The 13526-nt window shown below is 49.3% G+C and overlaps 1 protein-coding gene across 1 annotated transcript in view; it reads left to right on the top strand.

Moving 5' to 3' along the window:
- PEX14 (peroxisomal biogenesis factor 14) overlaps positions 1–13526 on the top strand; it is a 124234-nt gene that overhangs the window by 80107 nt on the left and 30601 nt on the right. The window contains exon 4 of the mRNA XM_029066065.2: positions 7346–7468. Within this exon, the coding sequence (XP_028921898.1) occupies positions 7346–7468 (123 nt within the window). The remainder of the gene's footprint in view (positions 1–7345; positions 7469–13526) is intronic.

Raw genomic sequence — 13526 nt, 5'->3', positions numbered from 1 at the left:
GAAGTTTGGTTCCCCCGGCCGCAAGCTAGCGTATGAGAACTTTTTTGATCTTGGCTCATTTGGCTGTCACTCGGGCACTACCGGGCAGTGCGGCTTCTGACCCCAGCCCGATTGGATTAGAAGCAGAAGCTGCCCCATCCAGTTCTCTGCAGAGAACTCTCTGATGGGGCTTGCTGGGGTTTTATTCTTTGTGTCCCGAAGTAATGCTCTGCATCCCCTTTGCGCCCCTCAATCCACCCTTCACTCTGCCTCTCCAGGAGAGAAAGAATTTCTTGCAAATGGAGAACTCCCTCCCTGCAGTTAGGTGTGACCTCTCCTCTGACTAGCCGTCCGGTGTAACAATCCTTTCAGGCGCCTCGGTCTTGGAACTGGAAGTGAAATACATTTTGCCCTGGCTTATAACGTCGTGATTTATGCCGGGAGACTGGGCTGGGCAGTATCCCAATGTCCTTTTGTCTTTGTGTTGATTTTTCTTCCACATTCAATGTATTTAAGGGATATATTGTCTTTCTGGTTCACTGGGATCGGGAGGGGATCGGGACAAGTTTTAATGGGAAGTCCCCCGGCGCTCTGTATTTTGAGATGAGAATTATACCCTGAGTTAACTATTTTTCTTTTCTTTTCTTTTTTTTTTTAACCTCTCAATGGTATGAGGTAGGTTTGAAATTACGTTTCCCCGAATGTCTTTTGAGAAGGGTACCGGGAGGACATCCGGTTTCGTAACCTGTTCCCAGATGGCCAACTTTTTCTTCCGAGGCTCCAACTCTCCTCACTTGAGAAGGAGAAAGTCGACTGACCCGGTGTGGGATTTTTGTTTTGAGGTTCTCTCAGCCTGGAAAAAAGCCCCACCAAGCACCCTCTTCCCTCCCAAATATACCCTTTCCATCGGGATAGAGCACCCCCCCAACAAAACCAAACAAAAAAACTTAGCCTGAGAATATTTAATCTGCAGAAGAGAGGAAGAATTTGGCTTGTTTGTTTAGCATCTTCACCAAGAGAGTAAGGCAGGTTAAGGGGTGGGAGACTGGGTTGGGGGAGAAGGCCCCATAAACAAGGTGATATATAATATTTTTTTTGGTTCTCCTTTTAAATAAATACCGATCAGCTTTATGTTCAGAGACAATAGGAGCCGTTGGCTTAAATTTGCAGTTTACTGTATTTATGGCTGTAATATCAAGGTGCTGCCGTCGTAATTTCATGCCCCAATGAGAAGAGCAAGGTCGAAGCAAATGCTTCCATCGGCATCTGCTAACACACTAACTCATAAACAAGGCCCGGCTGGATCAGGTGGCACGGAATAATACAGGCTAATGAAATACAGCACAGCTTTCCATTACTGTTAGTTTTTACAGTGTCGTCATTACGTGTAATTTATGTTTAAAAAATTCAATTTTATACAAGGCACTGGGAAATAGGGGTCTACAGGTCATCCGACGACTTTTAAAGGCTCTGAGAGTCCTTATTGCACTCCACTGTTCCAACAAAATGTTAATAATAAAATAAAATCAAATTTACTTTCACCCCCTCTTCTTCTCTCCTGAACTTCCCCCCACCAAACTCTCCTGGTGGGGTCTGTTTGTCTTTTGGTATTTTTGAGTATTTTTAACCAGGTGATTGTTGCTTTTGCTTCTAGAGAAGTAGTTAGGTAGGTGTGTGTGCGTGTGTTTGTGTGTGTGTGTGTGTTTGTATGTATGTGAAGTTGGACTGGTCTTGGGAGTGGTGACCCCAGCAGGGTCTCCCCGAGGCCCAGGTCGATCACCTGGGTCCTGAGGAACCTTGGGTGAGAGGGAGAAACATTCCCATTCTCCATCCTCCATTCCCAACTGTTACCCTCTGACATTGGCCTTTTGACCCGACCCTCCCCACCCCTGATTTAGACTCTTCATTTTTATAATAAACACAGGCTGGGCAGGGAACCCGCCACTCAGCTGCTTTTCAAGTCATTAATTCTTAACCCTTTCCTCCATAGTTGCTCGGCCCAAGGAGGTGGACCGATTTCTTCTGCGGGCTTTTCACCTCTCCTATCAGTCCCGGGGACCGAGGGGCACCGCTTTCCCCAGGGCATCTGGCGGTGCTTGAGCAGGGGGTGGGGGTCACGGGGATTCCCCGTCACGGGTCAGGGTCGCAGGGAACTGACCATGTTCCGGGCCAGCGGGGCCAGGGGGAGCAGGCGGTCCGTTGGGGACAGCCAACCCAGCTCTGCCCGGCCCCGTGGGAAAGGAGCCTGAAGGCATCACGCTGGCAGCCGGGCCGTTGAAACTCACAAAGTCAACCAGTTTAGTTTTGTTTGCTTTTTAACAGAAACCTGTAGAAAAAACAAAACAAAACTATTTATCTTGTGTAAAAAAAAAAAACCAAAAAAAACGCAGGTGTGGTGACAGCCCTAGGGCCATTCTTTCAGACACTGCAGCAGTAAAGCCAGCGCTGGAAACTGAAAACCGATTCAGCTCAACTTTTCCCTTTTTTATTATTCCTCGGGGTTGGTGGGGAGGCGTGGGCAGGATAAGATCGTGGCTTGCTTCCTAACCCTTTGGTTATGGGGAACACTCCTGGACGGGGAGGGAAGGGGATGGGGGGCCTGAACCAGACTTGTGGAAAGTGAATCCCAGGGGATCTGGCCAAGACAAACTTTTCCTATATGGAGCTGCGCATGCTCCACTTTCTGAGCCCTCTGCAAACCAACAGGAGTCTTCTTCTTTTACAGGGGAGGAAACTGAAGTTCAGGGCTGGTGGAATATCCTTCCCCAAGTCACCGCATGTCGGGGAGCAGAGCTGGGAATCGTTTGCCGGGGTCCTAACTCCCAGCCCGACTCTAGCTTCCTCCACCCCGCTCCTTCCCTCCATCCTTCCTTGGAGAAAGTGGGCAAGATAAGCCAATGGGTCTTTTCCAGCTTTCATTTCTATTGATTCTGTGTTTTAATCATCGGTGTTACAGTCTTCAGAGGCTGGTGGCTCCTGGAAATTGTCAAGTGGCGGCAGTGAAGTTCCCGAAAGAACATCTGAATGCAAAACACCGGTGGAGTAATATAATGCAAATTGACACCCTAACCTAAAAGAACATTTTAGGCTTTATGAAAATTATGACTAATTCTTCCAAAGCAGGAAGAATTGGAGTCGGGGGAGGGGAGGGCTGTGGAGGAGGAGGTTAGGATGCTTTAGGATTATGAAGCTGGTTTGCTCCCATCTCTCTACTCAGCTCAGTCCTTGCTCAGTCCCCTCTGCGGTTAGATTATTCCTTGCAGATAGCAATCAACTGGAAGGAAGTGTGTGTGTCTAATTTGCATGAGATTATTTAAAACAAAAAAAAAAGGTCTGCATTAGTCAGGGTGATGGTAAACAACGCAAAGAGATGCCTTTTATAATATAGCCGTGCCTCAGCTTTCAAAGCCAAATATAATTCACTTACAATTGGCAGTTTCCTTTATTGTTCCTTTTAACCTTTTGGATTCAGCATGGTCCTAACCTCGCTCTGTCTCTGGAAGATCTCCACTGTTGGTCTTTCAGGCAAGGCAGAAGGCGGTTTGGGGAGTGGGGACTTCGGTGTTGGATCCCAGTAGCTGCATCCCTGCCTCAGTTCTCTTCCCAAAGGCAGGAATACCAAGGCACCGAGCGTCCGCAGCATGACATTGCCATCACCAGGAGGAGATACCAATCCAGTTGAGATCCATTTCAGAGGAGGAGTCGCTTGGTGTGTTTTCCAGTGGGCTCAGGGAGAGAGGAAAGCCAAGGAAAGCAGCATGACCCAGTGGAACTAATAATAATAATAATTATGGTATCTGTGAAGTACTTACTCTGTGGTGGGCACTCTACTGAGCGTTGGGGTGGATACAAGCAAATTGGGTCTGGACAAAGTCCCTCTCCCCCGTGGGGCTCACTGTCTCAGTCCCCATTTTGCAGATGAGGTAACTGAGGCATAGAGAAGTGAAGGGACCTGTCGAAAGAGCCCGGGCCTGGGAGTCAAAGGACCTGGGTTCTAATCCCAGCTCCACTACTTGCCTGCTGTATGACCTCGGGCAAGTCACTTCACTTCTCTGGGCCTCAGTTTCCTAAACTGTAAAATGGGGATTCAATACCCAGTCTCCCTACTAATTAGGCCCTGAGCCCCATGTGGGACAAGGCACTGTGTCTGACCTGATTAACTGGTGTCTACCCCGGCACTTAGAGCAGTCCATGACACATAGTAAACACTTAACCAATACCTATTAAAAAATATATTAAAGGAAATGCGGGGACCAAGCTGAAAGGAGTGGCCAGTTTGGTTTCGGATCTGGAGAGAGTCTGGACAACACCATCCTTTCTTTACTTGCTCGGTCTCCCTCTGAGCGGTTTCTGAGGCCAGCAGGCCCTGAGTGGGTTCTTGGGAGCCCCAAACCCAGCCCACCGGAGCTTTCCCCTGGATGGGGTCTCCAAGCATTTCCAGAAAAAAGGGAAGCTAAATCACTCCTGACATGGGTCTGTGCGATTCCACTCTGTCCGGTTAAGATGTAATGCTCACGGGTTAATCTGTATCCTTGCTGCCTGTTCTCTGGTAACGGAAAGGTCCAAGAAGGGCAAATTTTGTTTTCAAGAGGAAACCTTGGGTTCCTTTTAGCCCAAACGCAATTGAACTCCTGACTCCCCGGGCAAGCTGGGGGGAGATGGGGGTTTGGAGCAGAACGGATTGGGAAAACCAAGCAGTAAGGTCCCTGAGATACAGGAGTGGGTAAGGAACTGCTGACGGATGCCCTTTATGCCTCAACCTCACTCACAAGCAGTGCCGAAACAATGCAAGGAACGCGCTTTAGTAGTTAAACGATCTTTCAGGAGAAGGCCAAGGCCAGAGGGCAAAGCGACGAAGAGCGCGTCCTGTCCCTTTAACGGGCTCTGGCTCTCCTGGCCCGCACACGTCTGTAACTTACTGTATATTTCCCCAGCGTTAACATTATCATACTTGTTTATATTTGAAAGAGCCAAAAGGGAAAATGAGAATGCAACTGAATGCTCCTTTTGGGAAAATTATCCTCATTTGCAGCCAGCGGCTGACAAGGCACACGAACCGCCAGGTTTATAAAATTCCTCAGTGTGCCAGTGACCAGCAGCCTGTGCTGATGTCTGCAAGTGTCGCCCGTTCCACTAATGACCGATCGGGACCCGGTTAGAATCGTTTCTTTCTTGCCGGGTCTTTGAGGGTCCGACCTGCCTTTGGGAGAATGGGTCCCGAGAGATCCGATCAGCTCTGATGGGGGCGGGGGAAGGTGATCTGTCCGCCCATCTTTGCGGGGGTGTCAGTGTGCCTCTCTCTGTTCCAGCAGGTCCCGTCTGGGAGAAATGGGGTCACGCTGTGGCAGGATTGGGGTGGGAGGGTGGGGAGGGCAGGGGTTGAGAATCCTTGGCCTGTCAAGCCCTCAAATGCCCCGACGCAGCGATCGGGTTCTGAGGACGCTTACCATCTGTAGGTGGCAGGCGGTGGCCCCGGGATGCTGGGGGAGCCTCTCTCCCGTTAATCCACTGGTGAATGTGACTCGGCCAGAGAAACAGCGTGGCTTAGTGGAAGGACCACAGGCTTGGGATTCAGAGGGCATGGGTTCTAATCCTGGCTCTGCCACTTGTCAGCTGTGTGACTTTGGGCAAGTCACTTAACTTCTCTGTGCCTCAGTTACTTCATGTGGGGATTAAGACTGTGAGCCCCACGTGGGACAACCTGATTACCTTGTATCTACCCCAGCACTTACAACAGTGCTTGGCACATAGTAAGCACTTAACAAATACCATCATTATTATTATTATTAGGGCCAGCACCCTTCATGGACTAAGCGCAGATGGGCAATCGGATCTCTCTGGAGAGAACGGTGAGGGGGGAGGGTCTCTGAAAGGGGACCAGGGCCGTTCCGCCTAGCCTAAGCAATCACCCTTGACCAACGACAGCCGGGTATGGAAAGTTTGGAGGCCTGGTCCAGGGCCCCCACCCCTGCCCCCGCCAATATGGCGCCGGGCAGGGGAGTGCTTTAAAGCACTAATATGCTCCATCTATTAGCCCCTGGGCTCGGAGTATGAGGCACCATGCTTTTGAAGATGCTGATCCTCAGAACCTCCGTGTACTTCATCTACCCCTAGGGGCAAATATACCATGCTGTGGGCCTCTAATGGAGCCAGAATGCAGAGCTGCAGACCAGATGTGGAAAAGCTCTCCGCTCCAGTCTAAAAGCTCTACGCTGCGGCCGGACTGGATATGGGGATTCCGGGAACGGTGTGGGCTGACCGGGGCTGCCTCTCTCGCAGGCCGGCCCCCAGCCTGCATTTCCTACTAACAGTAGCCGGTGACTGCCCCGAGAGCTGGCCAGGCACTTTCGGGCCCCTGGAAGTACTCTCCGACTCTGTCTTGCTTCCTGCAAAAAACTCAGAGACCTCTCCGTGCTGGCCCCGCTTTCAAGGGCCAGTCATGTCCATCCCGTCCTCGCCTTATTCCGGGTCCCCTCCTTAAATCGTGCCATTCGGCCCGTGCGGAAAGGATTCCAGCTGCATTGCAGCCCATCCCAGATGTTGGACTTCATAAGTTGTTCAGCTGCTTTTTATTTTTTCACGGGCAAATCCCCTCCACTTGCTGTAGCCACTGCAGATGGCGCCCTGATATTTCCCGGTGTCCAATATGCAGGGTGGCTGGGGTGTTAACAAAAAAAAAAATAAAAATAAGAAGAAGAAGAGAGAGTCTAGCCAAAGGCGATATAGTCAGTCTGTGATAGGCTGGAGCAATAATCATCCCAAAGTTTGGGCCTGGCCTTGTTTTGATCTGTTTTGTTGTTTTATTTTCTTCTTCACACTCTATATCCCATTCATACTAATCACAGTCAGTCCTGATTTTTCTTTTTATTTCTGCATTTGTCATAAAATAAAGCAAATTATTCCCGTCTTCGGAAACGATCCAGACTAATTAGTCGTCTCACCCAATAATTAGTTTTTTGTTTCCCTGTCTGTTTTCATGCATTATTGTTGGTTTTTTCCCCTCTTTTTTTAACACCATTACAGATTAAAATGAGCCACATTTGCAGTTGATGGTATCTGTTTTCGGGGGAAGAATGGAGAATTGCAGTACGGAGCGACTTCAGAAGCAGCAATAAACTCAAGGATAAATTAAGGAAATTGAATGAGCCACATTTGGAAGCAGCGTCGAGGCTAATATTCTGTCGCTTAAGGTTAAATTGCAGCCGCGAGAGGTTCCAGAGAATCTGAAATCGGGGAGGCGAAGTCCCCGGAGTCGACGTGGAAGGCCTTTGGTGGCTGAAAGGATCTGGCCTCGCCAAAGATTTCCTTAGAGCCCAGCGGTGTGGGGAAAGGGGCTAACCCGCTCTCATCTCTTCTGTTTTCGCAGGACTGACAGATGAAGAGATTGACCTGGCCTTCCAGCAGTCGGGCACTGCCGCCGACGAGTCCCCGGCCCCTTCCTCTCAAATGGGGCCCGGGCCGGCCCCTCTCCTCCTGCCTCAGCCATACAGTAAGTCCCGTGGGCTCAGCCCCTGGCCTGGCCCCAGTCTGGGCCTGTCTGGCCTCTGTGGCCCAGGAGCGTTTTTCTCCTCCTCTTCCCTCCTCCTCTCTCCCATCCGGGAACACCTCACCCCGCGTGGTCTGGGCTCATCGGAGCGGACTTGGGAGAAGGTGGGAGCCCTCGGTGGCCGACCCCGAGCGAGCAGACTCCACAGCCGTCCTCTTTCCGAACGCACACGGAACCCCTGACCGTGCGGTAACTAGGTCCGGTGGATTGGGGTTAGACCAGGCTTCATTCCGGGCTTTCTCTTACACCGAATAAACCGTTGAAGGAAGTGACCTCTTCACTCCACCACCCGGTTGTCCCCGTTTCCAGATGCTCCCTTGATTGACTGACAGAGTCTCCCCCGATATTTTCAGTTTTTTCCTCACTGATGTTTTTGAGAAATAAGGGTCTTAGAAGACCTGGCGAGTTTTTCTTCTCTTCCAAAGCGCTCACTGCACCATCTTTATAAAAATCTATTTAGTCTTCTTAAAAGAGCACTAGAATCATCTAGGGGTTCCTTATTTTGACTTTCTGCTTCTTGAGCCGACTGCCACAGGTCTTGATCCGGGGGAGTTTGTTTCGAGATTTCAGAAGTGGGTGCCGTTCTTTATTGAACGCTGCTTTTAATTATGTGGAAAAGGTAATCACGAGATGTGATTGATGATGCTTTAGAAATTAGATTATTGGATTATCCCAGGTGGAGGTGTGTGTACTGTACTCCTCCCAATTTGGGCTCGTAGCCCACTCTCATACGGGTAGGAATCTGTCCCTAGGGAACATGGGAAAGAGTGCACGGTTTTTTCCAAGAATTTAGCTCTGCTGACTGATTCCCTTTTAGAATATCTGCCCTGCATTGTGTTCCTCCACGCTGTGGATTTAGACTGTTTTTGTTGGAAAACAAAAAGATCTGGAAGAGTCTTAAGAGCTCAGAGTGTGAAGGACACATTTCCGAACAGCAGAGGCCCTTATGGACATCGCCAAGCGGAAATGCTGAGAAACGATCTCCCGTCCCGGACTCCCCTAGTTCTGAGCGTGGAGCGCCCATTCTGTCCCTGAAACCAGAGGAGCAAGAGTGTCCGAGGGCAGTGCTTCTCTGCCCCCTCAGGGCACTGAAGGGGTATTCAGAAGGAATCACAGAGATGTGAGCCTAATGGTGTCAGCCAACTGGGACTATATGAATGGGGCGAGGTGCCTTCCTCCTCCTCCTCCTCCTCCTCCTCCTATTCCCCACCCCCAACACCCTGTGCACATCTCCTGCCCTCCCTCCCCAACACCATTAATTTCTTCGGGTTAGCCAAGAGGAGAGTAACTTTTTTCTTGGCAGAAGGACCGGTGTAAGGCATGGTTCTGGTGGGGCGGACTGTGGGAAACTCAGTCGACTGTAGGATGGCAACATTTGAGAGACTCTGTTTTCGGTTGTGCTTGTGCCATCCTCAGCTGCCGCGGAGCAGAAACTGAGCAGCTCCCGATTCCACCCCCAAGAGGGACCGGGTGAAGGGAACAGGTCCACCCACCCACTCAGCCCGACTCGCTCTCACTGGGTGTGGGCCAGGTCCCATTTTACTCCCTCTCTGCTTGCCAAGCTTTCAGTGACCCTCGCAGAGGGTAAGATGAGAAGCACTTGCTCATCTACCTTGCAGAACATCTCCACTGCTATCCCACAGAACCGCACAGACTAGCTCTCAACCAAAAAGAAGTGGGCTAAAACTGAGCTAGCTCTTCATTAAGGCTGTTGAGGGTCAAGAACTGTAATTCGGTAGTGATTCATTTCCCGGGGCCGCCCTCACTCCGTCCCTCCCTCTTTCTCAGCTGGCATTCGTTCAAATCCCGGTATCGGTTTGGGGCCGCCTGCCCCGCTTCTCGTTGTTACGTTTTTCCCCAGAGGCTGAGACCTCTGCTCCCTCAGCTGAGCCCCGAGCCCACCGGCCCTTTAACGGGACTTGTTCCGGACAGACAGTGGCAGCTGGGTTGTGGGATTCTTCCGCGTCGCACATCTGTTCGCTTCCAGCTGTTTCCTTACGTGACTTACTACAGAGCAGGTCTCCAAAACTACGTGGGCACACCCCGCTCTGAACACATTGTCTTGTTTCACCAGAGTTGGGCCCAACTGTACAAGCTTTTTAAATGCGAGAGACTGGAAGTATTTTCCTCGGCAGTCGGTCTAAAGAAGAGGGAGGGAGATTCAATCCGGTCATTTAAATATCTCCCCATGCCCAGTTGTCTTTGAGCAAAAGCACGAGCACTTTCACATAGTGGTTTGTTTTGGGGTTTTTTTTAATTTCGTTTTTTAACCGTCCCAGCCCTAAAATTAGAATGCATCTTCCCCAAGACATGCCTGACTGTCATGCCTTCCCTGACTGGCTTTGGAGCAGAAATTATAGTAATATTAATTTTAAATACCTTAAAACTTCCATCGTCACCATTTAGTTTTGTTTCTCTTGTACCGTTACGTTCCTCCTCTCTGCTTCATGGGGGTGATTCTGTCTCTCCACTTCTGTACTTTTGCCAAGAGTGTCAAAACTGCTCCAAAAAAAAACCCCGCTTGATTTTGATTAATATAGAGAAACAAGACTTTGCCTGACTGATAATAAAACTGATAAATGACATTTGAATTACTTGTAGCGGTAATTTATTACATAAAATATCTTTTATTTGACATGCGATTAGTTGCTGGAAGCATCACTCAATCTGACTAGTTTAAACATGCTCTAAAATGAACCCCAGTAAAAACCAGGGCTGTCTGCTGTTGGCGTTATGAAATATACTAATCCTGGAGTGAGGGAAAAATCTGACTTTAAATATTTAAATGATTAATTGGGTTTATATATTTTTTTTACCTTTCGAACCCCCGTAATTACAAGCAAACTCAGGGGAGTTTCTGAACTAGGTGTGCAATCTGCATGCTTATCACCGAGGCATTGTCTGTGTCCCTGTACGAGGTATTTATGGCCTTCATTCATGTGTGTTCATGCCAGTTTTCTATCTACGGAAAGACGGGTCCCAATTCCTGCTGCCTAGCTGCCTTGAGGTCCTTGTCTTCCTGCCTCTGGCCTTTTTGAGGACAGGAAATGGATGGGAAGTGGCAAAGCATCAGACAAGTGAGAGACCACACCCTCAGGATGTAGTAATAATAATTTTGGTATTAGGTAATCGCTTACTATGTGCTGGGCACTATACTAAGCACTGGGGTAGATATGAGCAGATGGGGTTGGACACAGTCCCTGACCCGCCTGGGGCTCCCAGTCTTCATCCCCATTTTCCAGATGAGGTAACTGAGGCACAGAGAAGTGAAGTGACTTGTCCAAGGTCACGCAGCAGACAAGTTAGCGGAGTGGAATTAGAACCCATGACTTTCTGACTCCCAGGCCCGGGCTTCATCCGCTATGCCATGCTGCTTCCTTAATGTGCCAGGCACTTTCTGAGTCACCTGGCGGGGATCCCTTGGTTGCAGGAGGTAGGAATCCTGACCAGTGAGGGTCGTACTGGGAAATGGGGGATTGAAGGATTTGAGAACTTGGGGAGCTTGGTGAGTATATTTTTTTAGCCCGTTTGCCAGATTAATTTAGACCCCCTTGCAGTTTGGTGTTGGGGCTGTTACGTGTGTTCTGGGAAGCAGTCTGTGAAGTGGGATTCTAATAACTCACTCAAGGGAGTTAGGGAGACGAGTTAGTGACATTGGTAAGACATTCTGGAGTTGCTCGGTCAGTGATCCTTAGAAAGGAGAAATCAACACCCCCTTTCCATCGCAGCTTCCTGGAGGACCCACGTCCTTCACGAAGCCATCCCTGAAAGCCAAGTGACAGATGAAGCCAATGGGCATGTGCTGCCTAAAGTCTCTCCATCATTCCCTCTACTGCTGCTTCCCCTTTCTCAGCTGTTTCTCTAAAGATCTCCTGCTGGTTCTCTACTTGTGCCTCTGACTCTGTCCCCTCTCACTTCCTAAAGTCACTTGCTCCTCTCCTCCCCCACTACCGTTTTCAACCTGCAGTTTGTTCATTCATTCAGTCGTATTTAGTGAGTGCTTACTGTGTGCAGATCACTGTACTAAGCACTTGGTAAAAAGAGAGACAATCCCTACCCACAACGGGCTCACAGGCTAGAAGGGGGGAGACAGACATCAGAACAAGTGAACAGGCATCAATAGCATCAAAAGAAATCAATAGAACTAAAGATATATACACATCATTAATATAAATAAATATTATTGTAAATATGTACATATATACACACAAGTGCCGTGGGGAGGGGGGTAGAGCAGAGGGACTGAGTCGAGGTGATGGAGAGGGGAGGAGGAACAGAGGAAAAGGAGGGCTTAGTCCAGGAAGGCCTCCTGGAGGAGGTGAGCTTTCAATAGAGTAGTGAGAAGGGAGCGAGTCACTTCTGTGTTCGGTACTTCCTAAGCGCCCAGTACAGGGATGATGGTGATGATGATGATGATGATGATGGTGGTGGTATACCAGCTAATCAGGTTGGACACAGTCCTTATCCCATATGGGGCTCCCAGTCTTAATCTTCATCTTACAGATGAGTTAACTGTAGAGAAGCAGCGTGGCTCAGTGCAAAGAGCCCGGGCTTGGGAGTCAGAGGTCATGGGTTCAAATGCCGGCTCTGCCACTTGTCAGCTGTGTGACTGTGGGCAAGTCACTTAACTTCTCTGTGCCTCAGTTAACTCATCTGTAAAATGGGGATTAACTGTGAGCCTCAAGTGGGACAACCTGATTACCCTGTATCTACTCCAGTGCTTAGAACAGTGCTCTGCACATAGTAAGCGCTTAACAAATACCAACATTATTATTTTATTATTATTATTATTATTATTAACTGAGACACAGAGAAGTGAACTGTTTTGCCCAGGGTCACACAGCAGACAAGTGGCAGAGCTGGGATTAGAACCCAGGTCCTTCTGAATCCCAGTCCCACGCTCTATCCACTAGACCAAGCTGCTTCGGCCATTCAATAAATAATACAACTCCATCAATCAGTAGCATTTATTCGGCTCCTACTGCGAGTAAAATACTGTGCTAACTGTTTAGCAGACCAAATCGTGGCCTGAGAAGCAGGTTGGCCTAGTGGAAAGAGCATGGGCTTGAGAGTCAGGGAGTCAAGGTCCTAATCCCAGTTCTACCACAGGCCTGCTGAGAGACCTTGGGCAAGTCACTTCACTTTTCTGAGCCTTAGTTTCCTCATTGGTAAAGAGGGGAGGTAATACCAGTTCTCCCTCCTACTTAGACCGTGAACTCTATGTGGAACTCCATGACCCAGTTGTCTACTTGTATCTATCCCAATCAATCGCTTGTATTTATTGAGTCCTTAGTGTGTGCCGAGCACTGTTCTAAGCACTTGGGAGAATACAGTGTAGCCGAGTTGGTAGACGTGTTTCCTGCCCACAAGGAGCTTGCAGTCTTGACGGGGAGACAGAATTACTATAAATTATGGATATGCACATAACCGTTGTGGGGCTGAGGGTGGGGTGAGTAAAGAGTGCAAATCTAAGTGCAAGGGTGATGCAGAAAGAGGAGGGGAGTAGAGGAAATGAGAACTCAGTTGGGGAAGGCCTCTTGGAGATGTAATTTTAATGAGGCTTTGAAGGTGGGGAGAGTGATGATCTGTCGGGTTTGAAGGGGGAGGGAGTTCCAGGTCAGTGGCAGGATGTGGGTGAGGAGTGAGCGGCGAAATAGATGAGACTTGAGGTAGTTTTGCATTAGAGGAGTGAAGTGAGCATGTTGGGTAGTAGTAGGAAATCGGCGAGGTAAGATAGGAAGGGGGCAAGGTGATCTAGTGCTTTAAAGCCAATGGTAAGGAGTTTCTGTTGGATACAGGGGCGGATGGGCAACCGCTGGGAAAGACGGTTAACAGTTTTGTAGAAAAAGGATCCGGGCAGCAGAGCCAAGTGTGGAATGGATCCGGGAGAGGCAGGAGGCTGGGAGGTCAGCAAGGAGGCTGATGCAGTGATTGCGGCGGGATAGGAAAAGTGCTTGGATTAGCATGGTAGCGGTTTGGATGGAGAGGGAAGGGTGGATTT

Source organism: Ornithorhynchus anatinus, chromosome 5, assembly GCF_004115215.2.
Source record: "Ornithorhynchus anatinus isolate Pmale09 chromosome 5, mOrnAna1.pri.v4, whole genome shotgun sequence".
NCBI classification, from domain to species: domain Eukaryota; kingdom Metazoa; phylum Chordata; class Mammalia; order Monotremata; family Ornithorhynchidae; genus Ornithorhynchus; species Ornithorhynchus anatinus.
Note: the sequence above shows the minus strand (reverse complement) of the source record. Positions and strands in the feature narration are given on the sequence as shown.